Genomic DNA, 22128 nt, shown 5'->3' with positions numbered 1-22128 from the left:
ATTAAGAATTGAATAACTTTTAAAGTAAGGCAAAATCTTTTGTTCGTTTTCTGTGCCTTGCATTAAGATTTTTCTTGAATGCAGCAAATTCTTGCCATTTTAACCTTTCTAAAGCAACAATGAACCACTCGCAATTTTCTCTAATTTAAGATAATATTTATTTATTATTATTAAATTTCCACTCCTCTCAAAGTCATAGGTAAAATACAAAAGAAAAAATTAACAATTCGCTAATTCGAATCTTCTTCTAGATCTTTCTATATTAAGCGTATAAATTATGAAACTGAAAACTATCAAAAATATATATTATAAGTGAGTGTCGGTCGGATAATGAAAATCTCACAATTGCATTATAATTGAGCTAAACTTTTTATTACGACTCTTTCATTAACAAACTATTATAAATATCTCACTAGTTGAATAAAATCACCTTGAATCGGGTCTTTCTTTAGCTGCATGAGAACTTAAAATGATAATACAAGACAGAAATACAATTAAAATGAAATTTTTTTTTTATTATAATCTCATAGATAATTTTATGGCATTTATTTTTATAATATAATTGCTGGCATATATCCGCCGCAGCTACGAGTTATATGGTCCATTCGATTACTCCAATTTTTGAATATTTTTTGCAACAAAAGTGGCCGCATGACGTTATTGGTGGCAATAACATTAGCTTCCTAAGCTTCAAGAGTTGCTGGTTTCTCGGTTGTTGTCATAAACCAATGACCAATGAATTAACATAGTCCCATAGAAAATAAAGAGAGACGTTAAATGGCACGCCCGACGTGACCAGTACTTAGTATACTGACTACTCCGTATAGCCAATATCCTTTTCGTTCAGAGTATAAGGTCCATTACCATTGAAGCAATTTCGACTTTGTCTTTAAATTATTATATTAAACTTATATTATATAATATTATATTATATTATATAATATTATAAACTTATATTATATCATATGTAATACATATTTATATATATCTATATATATAATTATTTTCAAATTTCAAAAGTTATTATTATCTCTATCCATAAGAGAAAATTCAATACATAAAGATAGGTTAAGAGAGTGCATACTAAAACAAGTGTCAGCACCTTTCGTGAAGAAATTTCTTGTCCATCGTGATACCTTTCGTATTTTATGCTTGTTAACCCATTTGAAGTTCTAGATAAAGCTGGGGATATCGACCAATCCTTATCCGCTATCTTGGCCGGTTCAGTAAAGAAACGGTTTCGAAGACACTGAAGTTGCTCCTTCTATGTTATAGTCATACACAAATGTGTAGAAAATGGTTAATGGATTCTGTGTCTTCTTTATCTTGGCAACTGCTGTTCAGTAATGGAGTAAATGGAGTAATAAATACGCAGAGTCAGTATAATCGAATATCCTTGCTTGAAACTTAATTTAAATTATTATTCTATTACATATTGAATAGGTACATAAAGTAATATATGGTACAATCAATCAAAATGTTATCAATTAATCGAGATTTGCTAAGAAACACTGCATCTAAATAATCCTACAAAATTTACACAAAATATATGTATTTAATTCTGGTTTTGAAAGTATTTATAATATTTGTAGATTCATACAATATTTTATTTTTATAAGCACATTTATAAAAAACATACGAATATTCGAATAAACAGAGATATTATTTCAAAAGTGTTTAAAATTTATGACAATTACAAATTGTTTATTAACATTTGAAATATATAATTTAAAATCTAATAATACTAATAAAAATAACATCTATAATTTCCTTATGTGCATTTAGTTAAGATTTAAATTATACTTTACTCCTCAATATCAAAACTATTCTTAATTTTAAACCTATCCAATCATGTTTTTTTTATTGCCATGTATTATGGAATTATAATTCACTTATAAAACCTATCGCATATGTATGCACACATACCTATACAAACACATATAATTTCATGCCCATTCAATTATAATTCTCATTGGGTTAATACACATTTTTCATTTATAGCAAATAAATTTTACAAATAAGCGTAAATATTTTAATAGAATAAATAATTAATTTAATGAATTTATATTGGCCTTATAATATTGATCATAAGATGTTTTTATATTACTAAGAATCTCATTTGGTTAAATGGAAATTTCGTATAAATAATGCAATTTTAAGATTAATATTTTTTTTTGTTTTTTTGTTGGTGAAGTTAAAGACATAAGATTGAACATAATTTCTTGTATTTATGAATTTTGGAAAGTCCACATCAAGACCCCTTACAATATTTCCAGTGATATGGAATGTTAATCCGTAAAAACAACATATGAATTAGATTAATTATAAAATTATTGAGAAAAATGAGATGTTTTAAATGATTAAATATTTTTTTCATTAAAAAGATTAACTTTTATCGATGACTATTTTAAATCTATAAAGTACACTAACTAATTAGACGTAAATGCAGTTCATTTTTAATATCAACTGAATTGCAGTGCGTGAAAGAAATATGTTCTTGAAAAAAAAACTTGGAATAATACATCTTCAATATTTTAATAATAATTAGTTTTTATTAACAGTTTGTCAGCATAGCCTGTAATTTTATGTTCAGTACATATCTCTAACTTGATTCTTAATACATTTTTGCACTTGGATATTTTTTGAAGTAAGCGTTAAGACGAGAGTAGGCCCAAATATCGCAAAGTCACTTGCGGGCAGGGTGTGATACCTTCATTGGTTGTTTGAAGACCATAATTCATGCTAGATGTGTCCATATTAAATCTTAAAAGTTTAAAGTTCTTCATTTATCTTTTATTAAATTTTACAAAAATAAACAAAATAGAGTGTTTCACTTTGTTGCTATTTTCGTCAGCATCCCTGTATAGTTCAAATATTGAAACCTTCTATAAAGCATGTGCACCTGACTAACGTCCTATGATAGATAGTCTCTAGACAAACTGAGTGATGTGATATTATTTAAATTATAGTTACTAAACTACTGTGACACTTTATTTCTGAATGAATGACTGCATGAAGGCACATCAATCATTTATTTTGTCAAGAGTAATTAATTCTGATTAATATTTCATAATAAAGTGAAACGTGTTAGTTAACGTTTCCAATATTTACGAAAAGTCTTTTCCAAATGGTTTGCTGTTAATTAAAATAATAAAAACACAAAAAAACAAGCAAATATTTTGTAAGTAAACAAAGACGCTTAATTGAATACTTTCAAAATTATTCATATGAGCCGACGTTCATATGTGCTATTTTGTTTAAATATTAAATGTATCGATCATTTCTTAAAGACGAATTGATACAATTTAAACAATAAAAATAATAAAATATTGCTTCAATTTTTTTTATATAAAGCCAGTTAGCTTCTGTGATGTTATCAATACGTCATTGCTTTAATAAGGAAAAGTAATATTAGTTATTTTTGCAGTGTGTTGAACGAATGACGATAAACAGCGAATATTAGAGTGAGCTACATTTTTCCAGAACTTATGCGGAATTCGCGTTTTCTCCATATAGTATATTGAAAATAAATATAATTAGTTATAAAATTAATTGCAAGATATTTTAAACGAAATAGTTATTAATAACAAAAACTCTTACTAATAAAACTTAGTGATTTAGTTGAATTACTTACAACATACATACTACAGATATAATATTACTATTATATCTGTATTGTCACAATATATCTATTAAGTATTCGTTACAAAAAATGTTACATGTCAGTACAACTGTCATCTGTTCTTCTTAGTTATAGAGTTATCAATTCCCTTCGTTTGATGTTTGACTTGGAACTGGAGTTAAAGTAATATTTTCGTTAGTTACTTCGACTGATACGGAGTCACTTTGTACATCCTTAGATGATGTTACATAGAGTCCTAATGTGTCAGTTAAGCACTTTTCATTGACGATATATTTTTTCTTGATCTTCTCAGTTACGAATTTGGCAGTTACGAATATAAAATAAATACATCTGTAACATATATTATCGCATCAGTGATTCCCAACCTTTTTTGACCAATGATGTGTTTGATTTTAGTAGGGATCACAAAGTTTAAGAATAATAAATTGTATGATTATTTTAATATGCTTTATGATGCATATTTGTTTCTAAAAGTTATATTATAGATATATATTCGAAAGTGAAAACGCGAAAACCATAAAAACTATGCAACTATCCGAATTTGGTAGTGGTCAAATAAATAGGTTTAATGTGCTATTAAATAATATGTCAGGTTAGATAATACCAGCACTCAAAATAACTCAGAGAATAACTCAGAGTTTAAAACCACTTGAAACCTTTGGAGAATCTTAAAATGCTGTTTAGTGGGATCTCTGAAAGTTGATAAAGAACCTCAAAGAAGCGGGTCCCTAAAGTATGAGTACATGAGTTTGGCAAAGAAAAGTAGATGAAAGGCATTTTCATCGTCTTCCCCACAGCTGGGACAGGTATAATTGGAAGAGAGATTCAATCTGCTAAACGTACCATAAGACTGATATCAGTACGGGAAAACTCAGTGAAAAAATTGTATTTCCTTCTAGTGAAATGTGACCAAACTGTATACAGATGACCACATATCGTTGAGTCTTCCCATCTTTTATTAAAAAGTTCAGCACACAAAGAATTTAGTAACATGATGTTGCATAATGTTAACGATATGCCCAGACTGTTTAGATATTTCGAGTCAAGTAATAAAGCACTCTTTCTGGCTAGCTCGTCTGCTTTGCGATTGCCGAAAATGTCACAATAAGCGGGAAACAATATTAAAAAAATATTGTGCTGTGTCGACATCTCGTTTAGAGATGTGTAGCAGTCAAAAACCGTCTTAGATGTAAATTGGACTGACTTCAAAAAGCAGCTTGATTGTCTGTTAGTATGTATGTATATATTTTTGTCTAATATATCATTCACGTTTACACAAGCTATAACTTCCGTAATGACGATCCCATTCGCCTGAAAAACGCTACAATGATTCGGAAGACTAGATTCCAATAATAATATTAGGGGTATTTAGATTTAGCTCGTTAACTCGATAAAATCGTAGATATCTGAGCACACCGCAGATATCAAACAATTCAATTCTTTATAAAGCCGAAAAATTTACTCTCATGGCAGTAGACATTGTTTTGTTTTTGTTGTATATAAAAATAAAAAAATGATAGAAAAAATTAGAAAAAATATAATAAAATAAAAGTAAAATGTATTCTTTTCTTTAGTTATTTTTACTAACGTATTTTTATTTATAATTACGAGTTCAAGTGCTTCTAATTTGAAATAAAATTTAAGTTTAGTACAACACTTAACAATAATAGAAAACAGCTGATATTTTTCCAAATAGCGAAAAAAATATAAGACGTAATGCCTCTCGGTATCTCGGTATTTTGGTAACGTAACTCGGTAACGTAGTAATTTTACGAAAATAAATATACATAAAATTTTACGATTTAACCGAGTACGTTTGAATGGCCCTACTCGTATTAATAAAAATCCCACCATAAAATTAAAATGATGTCAGTAACGAAATGCAGTAGTAAATGATATAGAAATACATGCAAGTACTTTAATAACACTTATTTGGCTGAAATTATAACAGACAACAATAAAACAATAATAAAAATAGCGTTTTTTTCACTTCTTGTAGAAAAGACGGACTATCATTGTGAAAAGTAAAAGAAGAAAAGAAAAATAATCACAAATGCAACTATAAAATAACATGACCACATATTTTCTATAGAAAACGGTTTGTGAAAGATTCACCACCATTGAATATCTCAATATATACCATATGGACCATAAGACGGAATGGACTTAGCTAGACTCAGACTTAGCCGACACTCGAAGAAAGAACACTAGAATACCGGTTCTGTCTATGTTCACGCCTAGCCAGAACTAGACTTAATTTTTTGGGGCTCCCTTCTTTAAAACACTCAGCGATATCTCCAGTATTAGCATTAACAAGACACTCGACTTTATAAATACTTCTAGCTTATTTTAGTTCGAAGATCGAAGATCTACCCACTATTATAAGAAATTGTGGATTCAAAATGGCTTTTATAGCTAATTGAAGAGGATTTGTTCCTCCTTCCATTTCAACTAACTATACGATTTAGTTCTTTTGACCTGAAATGGATTCACATCCTTTTGTAAGTTTCGTGCACATCTTTTTCATAATTTCTGTAAAACTGTTTAAAAAAATTGTTTTTAAAATTAAAGTCTGGCTTAGGTTAATAACTTTATCTATAAATTGTCTTAAAAATCTTTATTTCCACACAGACTTTTCCTATACTTCTATATATATGCAATTAAATTGGAATTAAATTTTAAAATAATATTTATCGACCTATCTGCATGCAATTAATAATAAATTTTTGACAGACCAGAAAACATTCTCTTTAATTAGTATGATTTTATATTGAGCTTTAAATTTTATATTGTTTTATTGAATAATTTCTATAGTAATTAATTAATTGTTCGATAGTAATTTGCATTTAATTCTAATAAGGTGAACTTGAGAGTATTAAAGTATCAGATCTGATTAGAATTTTTAAGCATTATGCGATATTTCGATGTGTATAACTGGGTAGAAATAGTAGTAAATATTTTTGATATTCATTGCCAAGTTTAGCAGGTTACTTTTTAAACTAAAATGAATTAGTAGCATAAAATGAGATTTGAGACTTGAATCCACTAAAACCACCTCTTAGGAATGAAAGGAAAATATTTCCACAGTAAACTGAAAACTTTATTCCAGTAATCAAGAGAGATAGATGTAAGTAAGAAACTTAATACCTAGAGGGCTAGATTTATCTAAGCCAAATTATAAAGATGTTGATCCCAAGAAGTTGGTAAATGCTTCAATCGACTAGTGCATTGCATTTAGTATATTTCTAAATATTATTAATTATAAAAAAATATAATCAAATAAGTTATAATACACCGATTGTAGAGTGTAAGGGCAGACTGTTTGCTTACATATCAGTAACATTAAATATAAAACTATATATACAATTCAAGTAAAATAAAAAATAACATTAAATAAAGTTTATGTACAAATTGATTGTTGTGAGTAAATTAAAAAATTGAAAACATTTTTATTCACATGAAAATAAATAAAAATAAATAAAAATAAATTTCTAAAATAAATACAAAAGAATTGAGTGAGATACATTTAATTTTATGCCGTGGCGAGGGCAAACTCTACGAGAATTTGAGCAAAATCAATTGCGTGGAGCATTGGTTCACGTTTGGAATGGAAGATGTGCACAATCCGCTTTTGAGTTTGTGCTGCATGTGACCCGAAACAGAAAATCCGATACAAAAATTGTTTCAATAATCGCACTGAGTATCAGTATCAGTAGCAGGGCTAAGCAAATTTAGGCAAGTTATTTGTTATCTGATTATGATTGCAGAGACAGTAAAAATTACTTTTCTATTTATATGACTTAATAATTTATGCAGATTATTTTAAAGAGCTTAGTTTGAAGGTTTCAAACACATTTAGCTCATGAGAATAAAATATTAAAGCATTAGACATACATATGTGTGCATTAGATATATTTATGAACGTATATTATATATAAATATATACATGTATTAGATATATATAAAAGTGTATCTAGTTTATGTACATATATATATACTAGTATACTTAACGTTTAGTGCTAGCTTTGTACGGATTTGATCGATCAATCGATTGGATCGATTGAAGTACTGAAGTATTGAAAAATGTTTCTCATAGAACTAGGGGGTCATTCTCTCTAATGTCAACTCTATAATCTGATGCTGAGCAAATTTAGTGTATATATATTCAATAATAAGTTGCTCTTTTAATTCACTTTAATATATAGAGAGGTTTATATATAGAGGGTTTCGAAAAGTAGTGCATTACAACAACAAAAAATCTTTTTTTTATTATTTTAATTAATTCAATTTTTGGCTGACCATACAGCCGCTTCAAATATTGCCAAATACCCATATATTCAATTAGAAATAAAAATATTAGTTTCCAATAAACTAAAAACAGTGGATTCAAAAAGTTGAAAACGTGTCGGTTATCAGGTTATGATAATCTGAAAGCTAATAGTTACTATTTTTTTTTTAATAGCAAAGATGTGATACCTATTAGCTTTCTCGAAAAGGGCTGTACAATTACTAAAGCATTCTATACAATATCACTCATAAAATGAAAAATCATAACTACTCTAGAAAGTCTCCAATTGTAATGGAAAAACGATTTTGTTGCATTCACATAATATACCGGCTAACACTACGATGGTCACATGGCGAACATTTACGAAATGTAACAGAACATATTAACAGAACATATTATTCTCAATATCAGACCTATTATACTGGCATAGTTTTACAATAGTCTAGTTACGGATAGACTGCTGATGTTTTCGTCTAATGTAAGAAGTTTCAGATAGTGATGTCACTATACTAGATCAAGAAACAACTTTGTCGTTTTGAAGAAGAAAGACAATGGTTTTAATGCTTATATCGGAAACATGGAATAAACATTTTTTCTTGCGAGTAGCGAAAATTGTGGATTGTAAAAAAGTAGACTTCATTCTTCTCTGACTTATCAATCACACTTATCAGTTAATAGTGTCATGTTAATACATTAATAGTATTTATCAGTTACTTTGTTATTTTCTGGTTGTTGGTGATCCAAGTCGTTACATGTATTTTGACAAGTGTATATTATTCACGTTATATTTAGACCAAATTCTTGATGTATTTTCTTTAATTAATCATTTGAATTAAGGTTAGTATCAGTAGGAACCCATTTCTCAAGATATGCGATTCATTTCAACTTTAAAGAAGGGATGTTTTTTGGTAACACTGTTTTGCGACATCATAAAACCAGCCTCATTCATTTCCATATTTGAAGGAGTTTATACCAACATTTAAGAACAAGGAACCACTTTCTTATTTTAATAAAATAGTTAATGCTCGTAAAACGATGACTACTTTTCAATAGTACAGAACTAAGGTTGTTGGCAGATTATAGCCTGTGTTATCATTCTAATAAGATAGGTCTGTCGGAGGAGACATAATTCCGTTTTTGCTTCGTAGTGTATCAGATTTGATCTGGGTCCGAAGAAACTTACTACATTGAAAGTTCAAATTCGAAGTTATAGAATGTACTTCACAGGCGGTTAGGCGGTTTAATGCAGTTAGAGTTTATAAGTAACACAAAAGATCAATTATGTTCGCATGTTTTGCTTTCCGAGAACCGGTATCTCGTTCTTTTCTTATTCTATTTCATCATCCTATCATATATATTATAGATAGAATTTGTGAATATAGACTAAGTAAGTAGTGTTTTAAATTAAAGTTGTTTTTTTTAGGTGATATATTCAATATATATATGATATCTAAAAATTTTTGTTTCTCTTTTCTGGGTTTGAAAATGTGTTAGAAATATATTTTGTTTTGTTAATATGTTGAGGCTTGTTGAGTCAGTGCACTTGAGCACTTTTACTCTCTATTAAATGCGAGGTTTCTTAATAACCCCTCTCTACGCCTTGACTCGATTATTGTTTATCACTTCATCAGATTAAGTAATAATTGACCTTAGATCTGCATACCTCCCCCAAGAGCCTGTAACCCAGGAGCCTGAGTTTCGTTAACACAGTGTTGGTAAACCTGGTAGTTTTCGTAAATAATTTCAGTTCTACAGTCTTTAAGTATTTTTTGATCGGATCAATCTTGTGGTCCCTGAGAATGTCATTCGTCCTTGAAAAGTCTTCTCAGAGCCTGGCTTTGTGCAATTTCCAGCTGGCGATATTTTGTTTTGATTTGTGGAAATCTAATAGAATTTTGTTAAGGTGTATTTGTTAAAAATATTGTATGTATGTATATGGGAAATGACCTATTAGTGTATGAGGTATATGTATATCATAATAATTCCATCCACAATTGGTTCTTTATTTTATTTATTCTTTCGTTAGTATTTATAACCTTGGATACTACGCTATTTTTAAGATTTTCTTCATTAATTTATCAAAATAAAATCTTTTGTGTCAAATCATCAGAAATATGAAACATATCTCTATAGTTACTTTTATTATATCTTAATTCTTTCGTTATAAGTAACAAAATAAGTTTTTTACATTTCTTACAAAATTGACTTCTTAAAAGAAGGTTCATAAGAATAAATTTTTTTTTTTTGAAAATTTTGATTAAAAGTTTATTAAAACTTTTTCCATTTATTTCTCCAATGTTTGATTGCTGGCGAAGAGCAATACCGTCAATCGCTGCGTAGTAATTTCTTAAATCCTTTTCATCAAACTTTTTGTTAATCTATTAAAATTTCTCCAACCGAAAAATAATCTTTATATACATTGTATATTGCAATTCAGCTGCTCCTGTACTGAAAGTGTTTTTATGTGTTATATCCTTTTAATTAAAAAATCTTAATATGGTAATCGTATTGTATGATGTTCCCAATATGAGTACGTAACCTTAACGGAAGCATAGCTCAATTCAAATTTATATAATATTCCAACTTTTTCCAATTCTGACCTTCAGTTTTAGAATAGAAATTAAAAGGTCAAAGGATTATAAAAGCTCAAATAACATTTGGTATAAACAATCCAAAAAAATAAACTTTTTATGCAAAAAGTCGTGAGATTAAGGATACTTGAAAAATTTCAAAAAAAAAAAAAGAAATAAATAAATTTAAATTAATTTTAACTTTAATTAATATTTTATAGATTCATATTAAATTTTTTGCGTTACTTCACCGCTTCACCGCTTCCTTGCTTCATTGCTTCATTGCTTCGATAAATAAGATGATTTTTCCTCTATTCTGGGATAATAATGCCTCCTCTTATGGGCAAAATATTTGCAGGCATTAGGCATTATTTTAAGTGGTTAATACTGTTTTATGTGAATATTAAGAATGAAATTCCTCAGAACAGACTATATTCCATGGTGTTTGAATTGATATGAGTATAAATTTGCAAAGGAATTTTTATTGGTTTTCGCATGAAATGTTATGAAATGTCTTACATAAGATTCCATATAGTTTTCATGTTGAAATACTCAATAATTTTTGGTTATTCATATCAAGTAAAAATAGAAAAATAATTGAAATAAAAAAAAAAGATAAAAACAATTAAGTTCATTTATTGTGCATTTCCACAGAGGGGTGGGTGGGAAAGTGAGAGTGGGTGACTTCAGTGGTGGTTATTTGAAATTGGTTTAAGACCAGCGCATAACAAACGTTCTTCCTTTTTGAATTCATAATTTATTTCTTATTGATTTTTATATAAGTTCCAAATTTATAATTTAAAAGTATTAGAAAAAACAGTTGAAAGATATCCTTTCCTTACCTTTACAATAAACTATCCGAAATCATAATCGATACTTTTTATTATACAAATAGAAACTGTCTAGGCACGACATCGAGTAGGCAACTTTATTTTACGTTTTACGAGTAGTGTTAACTTTAGTTGGAGTAGATGAAAATGTTGTGATAAAATTTATAAACTTGTAATTTCAGATATAACAATATATATAAACAGTTATTTAGATCTATAAGATAGAAATGGTCACAAGAGAAATGGTTTGGAAATTTCATAAATATAAAGAAGTGTGATGATATACCCAGAAAGATACTATTGGTTAGAAGAGAAATGTTTCTATAACTTCATTATATATATAAATTTATTGATATCCGAACAAAAAAGAAATGCTTATACAACTTCATACATATAAAGAAATTTATTGATCTACGAAGAAAAATATCAATGCTCAAAAATTCATAGAAATTTATAGATGTACAAAGAAAGCTAATAATGGTCAAAAAAAAATGTTTCTAAAATTACATAAAATACATACAAATTTATGGACGTATGGAATAATGCTCAAAAATCTAATTTTTTTTAAATTTCATAAAAATAAAGGCCGCATAAATAAAATTTATTAACATACGATATGGATTCCGGGGCTTGCTGGTATACAAGGCAATGAAATAGCAGATACACTCGCAAGACGAGGCGCGGTTTTAATAATGATAGACCCACTAACTTCTGCGTTCTAGCCAATTGAACTTTATCCATTATGTTGAACGGTGTTGAGAAAAAAAAGAGAACTCTATTGGTAAAAGCCACCAAGAATATCATAATCTAAAATGCTTTTAGGGACTTACAACCTAAAACGCTTCAAAGATTGCATAGAAAAAACAATGAATAATCTTACATTTATTACTGAATTACTAATCGGTCACTGTAGATTGAATAATCATCTAACAGAGTTAGGAATCCAATCCAACTCAGACTGCAGATACTGTAGCGAAGAGTAAGAAATCGCATACCATGTCCTAGGGGAGTGCGCGGTACTGATGCACAAGCGGAAGAAATACCTAGGAGAGTATTTTATGAAACATAAGATTAGACTAGGACTAGGAAAGATAGGCCCTATACTGGTTTTCATTAAAAAAATCGAATCCGACTAAAATAATAATTATAATATTAATATTATTTAAAAAAAATAGTAATAAACATAAAAAAGAAATAACAATGGTCACAAGAGAAATGTTTCTATAATTTCATAATATATATAAAATTTATTTAATTTTGTTAAGATATATTAGGATTTTGTATAGAATAAAAATATCACGTTAAGTACATATAGTGCATTAACTGTAGAAGATGATTCTCTTGGTTTAAGAAATAAAAAAAAAGGTTTACTGAAAGTATTATCTAGACGCATTGTACAGGCCGATTGCAGGAAAACGGTGTACAGATATGGGTGGATGGAAAATTTTTAAGCAAAAACTATTCGTATGACATGAATGTATTGATATAGGGAAATCAAAAAAAGTTATTTTGAAATAATCGAACTCTTCTAAATTATTTTTAGAAAAGAATCAACTTTTAACTATTATATTTTCTGAAAATATAATTTCTGAAACAAAAACATGGTAGGTGTCATTTTAAGAGATACCGAAGCAATGTGAGGACTTAAGTTAATCGAAAGAATAATTTAAAAAAAAATCCATAGCCAGCAAATATTAAGAATTGACCCTTAATTATGACTTGTTTCTTCAGTACACAAATAGTAGTTAATAGTGTTTAATTGAAGGAAGTCATTGGATGAATTCTAATGAATTCTTATAATTATTTAGTAAAATATGTCCGTATTATGTTAATTAATATTAGTATTGAATTAATACAGAGCGCCTCTTAAAAATTATAGTATTTCCATTATCATAAAACAACTATAGGTTATTGTATACATGATGTATAACACCATGTTAAGAAAATTTAATCTCATATAAGTTCTCTTCATGATGGAAGTTAATACTTTTATCTAAATGCAAAATTTTAAAGAGTTTAAATGACGATATCAAAAATGTGTTTGGAAAACTTAAAAAGACACTAGCATATACGCATTGTATAGAATAATTTTGGCTAAAAGATATTAACAAATAAGTATTTTTTCTTACCGAAAGTGATGTGTCTGATGACGAAAAGAAACTATTTAAAAGTTAGAAGGGTTCGAATGAAAAGATTGGTACTGAAAAAAGCAATACTCGAAACAGCATTGTATGGTCAGCCAAATTTCAATAAATTAATTAAAGTTTTTGTTGTTGTCTTTTCATTCCAATTCAAACTCTTCTGACTAATGAATATTAATATTTTATTAAAATTATATGAAAAAGATTGTACTCGATAATGTACTACATATGAATAAAATATAGGAAAAGTGTAAATATTATCTGGAACAAAATCAATTCTCAATATTAATTATTGAAGTAATTTAAACAAACATTGGTTATGTCCTCATAACAAAGTAGATTTTTTTTTGTGCCAAATGCAAAATATTTGGCTCTGAGTTTTTGTAAGAATGGTATATATCGCAAGGTATGATGATGAAATAAATATGAAAATTTACCAAATTCATCAAAGTACTAGGTTTATAGAGTTAGGAGCAACTACTGAGAATGGAAAATAAAGGTCGCGACCAATCAAAAAAAGAAATTTGTCACGAAGTAAATAGTGAGAAGATATCGAAAATGACACAAAACGATGATAATAACTAATAACAGAGTTAAAGCATAAAATAGGATTTATTAGAGAAGAGCTACAGTATAATGGAGAAGAAAAGAGGAGAAAACTGATCACGAAGTGTAATGTGAAGATCATGATATAAATAGGTATATGGAAATCTGTTGTACATTATATATATATAACAATGAATTCAATTATAAGCCATCCATAAAATACTTTTATTTAAAAAAAAAATCATGAACGAATATAGCAATCCATTAAATTTAATGGATTAACTTGATAAAATTAAAAATAGCCGTAATATGATATATTTGACAAATATGAAAAATATCTTAAATATATATGTTATTTTAATGTTTGCTGATATAATCTAATATCTTCATTCAATTCAGCTATTTTTTTGTTATTTGACATATGTTATACAAATCAAATATAAATACAAAAAAAAAAAAAGTAATGGTAAATATTTATTTAAGTTTTATTATTGTATGTTTTTATAAGTGGAAAATCGTTAAGTTGGCGCTCAGCAGATATATTAATTGTGTACATGTCTAGGAATTTTAAAAATCAAAATCAAACCAATCTTGCTCTATGGTTTTGAGAACTAAAACACTAAGAATAACATTTGAAGGAAACTGCGAAAGCCTTAGAATTATCTGCACGTATTTTGGCCAAGTCTACTCTTCAATGACATCATCCGCTTTCATATAGCAGTTAGGGAAAAGATCTAGACGAACATTAAGTACATCTTACTTCATAAAGACAATATTACTATAAATGATTCTATAGTAGTAAGCTTTGCAATGAAATTCAGATAATATGCAGAAATGGATCAGAGCCATTATCGCAGAAAACCAGAGTAAAGCATTCTGGGCTGGAATACCGCAGAATGCTTAGTACAAGAATTGTTAGACGATATTTCGATAAGACCCAAAATTAAAAATATGCATTCAAATAAATATTTTAAATATTTAAATTTCAGTTAGAATAATGCAGCTCTAATAATAATAAAGCTCCTACTGTTGTTCGCTAAATAAAAGATGTGATTTAAAACCACAGTTAAAAATAAAGATTAATCACGTAAACTCACTAGTTGTGGATCTATTGAATGAAACTGATGTAAGTGGAAAATTTAAGAGAATACACATCTCTGCCCATTTCTTCTCTCCAGAAGAAGTGGGTTCTTAGGGAAGTACTTTTTTTGACAGTTTGTCAAAGATGTATTAAATGATCAAAATTCTGCGGAATAAACTTAGTTCTTGTCATTTTAAATTTTAAATTTTCTTCCGCAGAATGTGGTCAGTGGGTAGATATCTAATGAACTGTCACTGCAACCAACTAATCAGTCAACACATCATAGATCACTTATTTAGATAATAATAAATTAAGTTACAATAATTTATAATACTGTATTGATGTATAAAAAAATATAGAATATAAGCATAGTACGGGTGTATTTAACAGGCTTAATCCAGTGCTTTATTTTAAATTAAGTTTAACAGATATATAAATAGATGGTACATGGAAAAGAAAAAAAATCTAATATTGTGCAAAAATTTTTGACTGTTGTATTTATATATACATATTATATTAATTATTGTTTATTCATTTCTGTTTATTTATATTATTTAATATATTCTATTATTTTTCTCAAAACAATTTTTTTTTTTGATTAACTTCATTCATTATATATGCTTTAATGAAGCTACCAAATCATATCATAATGGTGTGTGGTAAAAAATTTAAGAAAAAAGGATGAAACTAAATGAAAATAAAGAAAAGTTTTGACTTTCTGATGAAACGCACATGGATAAATCATATGATTCAGTATATAATTTCACGACGTAACTACCACCACAAAAGGAAAACTAAAATTGCCACCACTCTGGTGTGGTGCATATTTCAATATCTTCTCCAAAGAACAATAGCGTGGCATAAGGCCCACAACCACCCCCAGCATGTTAGAGAATCCAAGGAGACAAGAAGAAAAAAATTGAAAATCATTTTTTCCAAGTTCTTGTAAAGAAAACAAGGAAAATTCGAAATGCCGGAGGAAGGCAAACTCAAGAGAAATGGAAGGCATTTTACATTTTTTTTAGGATAACACGTATGTACACACTTTTACACTATGAAAGAAAGTAACAGAGCAAAAGAAAATACACGAAAATGTCAGAGAAAAGCGAAGAAGAAAATCTGTTTCAAATTTAAATCAAAAAAAAAAAGAAGATTTATAATTAACACTGATAAGTGTGAAAACCACTTAATTTCTTGTATGTAACCCGATCCCACTGTTGTTTATGGAAATTTAAAACTGAAAGCATTCGAGATTCCAGATAACAAACCACACACCACAGAAAGTGGGAAAACGGATACGCATTATGTAACACATATGATATGTGTACAGCGGAGGACGTTGCTGTTGTCAGTTATAAAAATGGATTATCCTTTAAGCCTCAATGGTTTACTTACCTTGTTGTACGGCTAAAATTAAGAGCAAAGCACTGGCTACGATTATTGACTGCATCTTAGAATATTGGAATTTTTCGTTTAATTTTTCAGTTACTACTTTTAATTAAATAAATTAATTTTTAAGTATACAAGAAAAATTTTTTAGAATTTTTTTTTTTAGAATTTACTTAATACTGCAATATTATGATGTTTTAAGAAATTTCGATCTGTTATTTGGTATTTAAAAATTTTCTTTTTAGAATATTCGAATTCGAATTGAACACTTCGCGTCTTATAATTCTTCCTTTCTTAAATAAATTTTCCAATATGACAACAATTAAAGGATTTAATTTCTGTTTTATTTTCCTTGATTTCTTTACTATGTGTGTTGTTTTTTTTTCTTGCTTTTCCTACTAATAACACTGATTTTGTGTACCGTATCAAAAGCGATTTAAACGTTTAGAAATGCTCACGGCTACGCGATTACACAAAACGACTAACGACCGCTTTGCTTCGATGCGAAATGAATTTGAGTGTAGCGCGAAATTATTGAAAATACCCTCTAGTCTAGTCGGGACTAAATAACAACAACAACAACAACAACAACAACAACAACAACAACAACAACAACAGCAACAACAAGAGCAAATATGATAAACACTGCCACAACAACAACAGCTTCAAGTTAAAATCCAATCAACTAAAATTGAATTAAAGAGAGACAATTTATAAGTGAAAATGAGCGTGAGCACACTGAAGTACAAAAATCAAACACATGAAAGCACTAAAAGCTCTCTACACTAATAAGGAAAGTAGTTGGAGCGGGAGCGGGAGCACGTACAATGCAAGCAACTCCTCTGACAGCACTCTGGCAGTAATAATTTCCTAATACTGTAGGGAATTATTTCTGCTGGGTAATTTTTAATTTTAATTTAAAATAATTTAATTAATATTTAATTTGTAATAATTAAAAGTACATCAAAATGATTTGCTTATTTATTGTTGTTGTATAAGTAGTGTGAATACTCTTTATTTTTCATTATAATCTGCTCTTTGTATGCTTCTTCTAAAACGGAAAGCTTCCATTTAAAAGCTGTGGGGTTGTTAATTTCAATGCACACCACAGAAAATTTATTAGAAATGAAATAATAAAATATATTTGCTAAAGCCGTGTGCGAGTTCGAGTACATTGATGGTAAATAGAGGGAAATAGTAAATTATGTCGGTATGGTATTAACCAGAATTTCGAGTAGGGTAAATTAGATAAAAATTAAGTAAATTAGGTGTTGCCATTGTGAAAATTTTATAAGATGTTAAATAAATAAATAAATAAATTTCAAAACTTTTAAACAAAAATAATAAATAAGTGCAATAAATAAATAAATATTTACATAAGTGCACTGCAAAACATCCCTAGGAAATTTCAATTTACTTTACCTCAATTTACTCGAACTAGCACACGGCGAAAATAATCCAAGAGAACTGAAAACTTTTTATATAAAAATAAATTATTTCTAGTAAGATTCGGGTGAGATTGCAGCATAAATATCCAATGTTAGCCACAGGCGGGGTTCTTAATATCAGTGTGCGCACAAAAAAATATATTACAAATCAATTTATAAAATATAACATGAATGATAAATAATATAGAAGGACCGACCATTTTTTATATAATATAAACTAACAAATTACATTTAATAAGATTTGGGTGAGATTGAAGCATACCTATATACCCACTATAAGCTTCAGGCGAGGTTTTTAATAAGAGTGTGCACACAAAAAATATATTAGAAATGAATTTATAATATATAACCCTCTGATCCCTCTGATAAATAATACAGAGGGACCGAAAATTTTTATTAAAATATAAAACAACAAATTATATCCAATAAGATTTGGGTGAAATTGGGGCATAAATACCCAATGTTACCTTAAGACGGGGTTGTTAATTTTAGTGTACGCTACAGAAAATTTATTAGAAATCTATAAATAATGAAATATATTTGATAAATAAGATATGAGGACTATAAACTTTTTATATAATATATAATATGAGTACTGTAAACTTTTCTTTAGCTGCATGATATAACAAAGTATATTATCTTCGCTTCTCTTTTATTTAAGTAAATTTAAGAATTTCATATTTTGCGATATTTAATTTTAAAGTGTATTAACTTTGAAAGGTTATACCCTGGTCCAAGATAAAAAATAACTGTAATGACAGAGAGAGAGAAAGAGAGAGAGAGAGAGACAGAGAGAGAACCATTCTTATGACCAATAAAATTATATGGTATCAAAGAAAACAATTGAAAAAATTAATCGAAAAAAAAAAATGGCAGTCATCAAAAAATGATTCACCTATAACTAAAGCTACATACTTCTTTTAATTGTCTATCCTTTAGCACTGCACTGTTCTATACTAAGGATATGTGACTGAAAATAAAATGTTACACATATAGCATTTCGTGAACGGAAGTCTATGCAACATATTCAAAATAAGGTGATCCTAATGTATATATCAAAACTAAAAAATAATGCTTGCTGACTGCACTAAAAAATTAAGAATATGCAAAGAAATGTCTGCAAGAAACTTCTACATAAAAAATGTAAATGCTAAAAATATAAAAATTTAAACAAAACAAACCAATAGTAAAAAATAGTTTGATTTTGTATTTTAATGGCAAATTTGAGTATTATGTGAGAATATTTACAAACAGAAGTGAAAGAATTGATTTTATCAAGGACTTAACAAATAACTCAACGTATTATATATATTAACATGAACACTTTATACAAATATTTTGCTGTTCTTTTATATCTGTTTTATTTACATATATTGTAATGACGTAATAAACCTGTAATGTGCTATGTGAAAGCACTAAAGTTGTTCAATTATTTTTTAAATTAATTAAAATAATTTATCTGTATAATTCATTTATTTCTAATGGCCATTGCTTTAATTACTTTATAAATTTAATTTGAGATCCTCAAATTATCAAAGTCTTGCATCCATAATGTCAAAAAATTATTATATACTTTAATATATTAAAAAATTTAACTTTCTGATAGACATAAATATCTTAATTCCGATGTGTAGATTTACTCGTATATAGTTGTTGTTTTACTTATATTAATATTTACTCTAATCCTAGAATTTCTTAATGTGTTTCTCTTTATGTGTATGTAATAACAGTACTAAATCATCTATATAGCATAGCTCTTCCAGTATATTCCTAATTTTCTATTGGATAGTGGGTGAATAACTTGTTATTTGATATCTATAGTATCAAACAGATTTTCGACGCTAATAAAGCACAAATAAAGTGTTGAATTCAATTCCGCTGAACCCAGGTGTGGATTGAATATGTAACAATAAGAGCAAAGAAGCCGGAACGAAAACAGGACCGGAAAAAAGTCTGGTTCGATGCCCTGCTAATAATTATCTTAATTCTTGTGATTCTTAGATCTGTTATTCCTACAGCTGTGCGCATTCTTCTTTTTTTCTCGCTGTTTGCAGTGTATCTGCATAATAATTCCATATCTTTCATTTCACAGGTGACACACATATATATCTCTTTTATGTTATTTCATACTATTATTTTGAAACTTTTAGTCTTTTAGGATTTTATTTTTTACTCTTTATGGGATTTATTTTTGACTTTGTTAAGTAAGGTCCATTTTGAAACCGTTGACCGTCTGTAGCAGTTCCAACGTCTACTCATCACTACTTTTGTCTATTATCGCTATTTAGTGGCAACTATGTTATTTGAAACCCCAATAAAGATATTAACGCAAATTAATGAAAAAACGAACGTATAATCATCAAAATTAGATATATAATAAGTTATTAAAAATTAAGTACAAGTTGATTGTAACACAATTAAAGCTGATCTGTAATTAGAGGTATACGATAGACGAGAACCACCAAAATCAGATACATAAGTTTTATAAAAAAATTTTTAATAAAATAAAAAATTTTTAATAAAAATTTTAATAAAAATAAATTATTATAAGTCAATCTCCGTCGAAGAATTGTGTTTAGTGTTGAAGCTCATTCAAAAAATAAATGCCATGAAAATAATTACCAGATTATAATAAAACAAATTTTATTCTAACCATATTTCTGTTTAGTTTATATGTATTTTTCTTACTAATACAAACATATTTGCTTGAGTGTAAAAAAGCTTTAAAGAAATCTCAGTGTCTCTATAATGGGGGAGAAAAATTTTATTTTGATTTTATTTTTGAATGTATGCTCAGCTGTTTGAAGCTTTTACATTCAGAAATTGAGTCAATGGTTCAAGAGGTTATTGGAGTATCCTGTTCTTTCAATTAGTCTATACTCTGTTTATTCCATTGGTTTTGTAGCTGCGCTTCAAAGGAGTTCGTATCAGAGATATCATTTGACATTTGATAAGGTTCAGTGTTGTTGCTGTCATTTCTATATTTTTTTTTATGCCGTCATCCGTTGAAGGTTATGCCGCTGACTGTGAAGGAACATTTTTCATTGAAGAAATTATAAAGAATTTTTAATCGGAGAACTGGCATTTGACACAAAATTGGTGTGTACAAAAGGACGAAGGAAGCAATTTCTTTAGAAATGTAGTAAATACTTGTTTTTAATATAAAAATGTTGCCTTTTGGAATATAAAATGTATAGTTGGTGTATTGCGATATATAAAAGGAGTGACTCCAAATGAGGTTAACCATGGAGTGTTGGATTCTGCGCGTAATTCGATTTAGCGAACGAAAATCACTTAAGGAATTAAGTAATCGGACTTAAAGAGATTATCAGTTTAAGAAAACTTTCATGTTTCAAAGAAATGCTTAAAGAAAATGCAGCGTTAATTATTCTATTATAAGAATTATGAGGATATATTAACAATTTTATATAAAACTTAATCTTTTTTGATGCAATGAATTTTATTTTATTTTATTATATATTTCTTCCTGATTACCTCATGCTTTTTATACTCAAAATTTTACTGATTTTAGTGTTTATTTTTTGAAAATTAATGGAAAAAAATATTTGACAATATATTAACAATGAAATTAAATGTGTTATAGAAAATTAAGTACACTTATATAACGCTATCTATAAAAAGTGGTGTAGTTAGGAGGGGAATAAGGAATAAATTACCAATTGATAATGTAATCTATAGATTAGCCAAAAATGGTTGCCAAAAAATGGTTAGTAGCCAAAAATTGGATCTCTAGAATTTTTAAATCTATTTGTTCATTCAACAGTTAAAGGATTTTATATATAATTCAAAGTGATTTTATTTTACTGTAACTTTGTTTTACCAATAAGTAAGCTTGTTAACTCTTTCGTGAATTCTAAATAAAACCAGTATTGAAAGGAATATGTTTTTAGAATAACTGCATTATAAGCAAAGGTTCTTTACAGACTGATAGATTGTAAGTAATTAATAACTTTTGGATGACACTTATAATATTGCCTTATAATGCTTTGGATTAAAAAAGTGCTGTTCTATTACTAAACTAATTGGTCAACAGTTTAGTAATAGAACAGCACTTTTTTAATCCAAAGCATTATAAGGCAATATTATAAGTGTCATCCAAAAGTTATTAATTACTTACAATCTATCAGTCTGTAAAGAACCTTTGCTTATAATGCAGTAATGTAATAATAAG

The 22128-nt window shown here is 28.0% G+C and overlaps 1 protein-coding gene across 1 annotated transcript in view; it reads right to left on the bottom strand.

Annotated features, from left to right (window-relative positions):
• LOC119689221 overlaps positions 1-16988 on the bottom strand; it is a 30990-nt gene extending 14002 nt beyond the window's left edge. Inside the window, exon 1 of the mRNA XM_038104002.1 lies at positions 16495-16988. Within this exon, the coding sequence (XP_037959930.1) occupies positions 16495-16549 (55 nt within the window). The 5' untranslated portion in view covers positions 16550-16988. The remainder of the gene's footprint in view (positions 1-16494) is intronic.
• Between the last annotated feature and the right edge of the window lie 5140 nt (positions 16989-22128).

The sequence above is a fragment of the Teleopsis dalmanni genome, chromosome X, assembly GCF_002237135.1.
Source record: "Teleopsis dalmanni isolate 2A chromosome X, ASM223713v2, whole genome shotgun sequence".
NCBI lineage: Eukaryota > Metazoa > Arthropoda > Insecta > Diptera > Diopsidae > Teleopsis > Teleopsis dalmanni.
The sequence above is the reverse complement of the archived record's forward strand: the minus strand, read 5'-3'. Positions and strand labels throughout refer to the sequence as shown.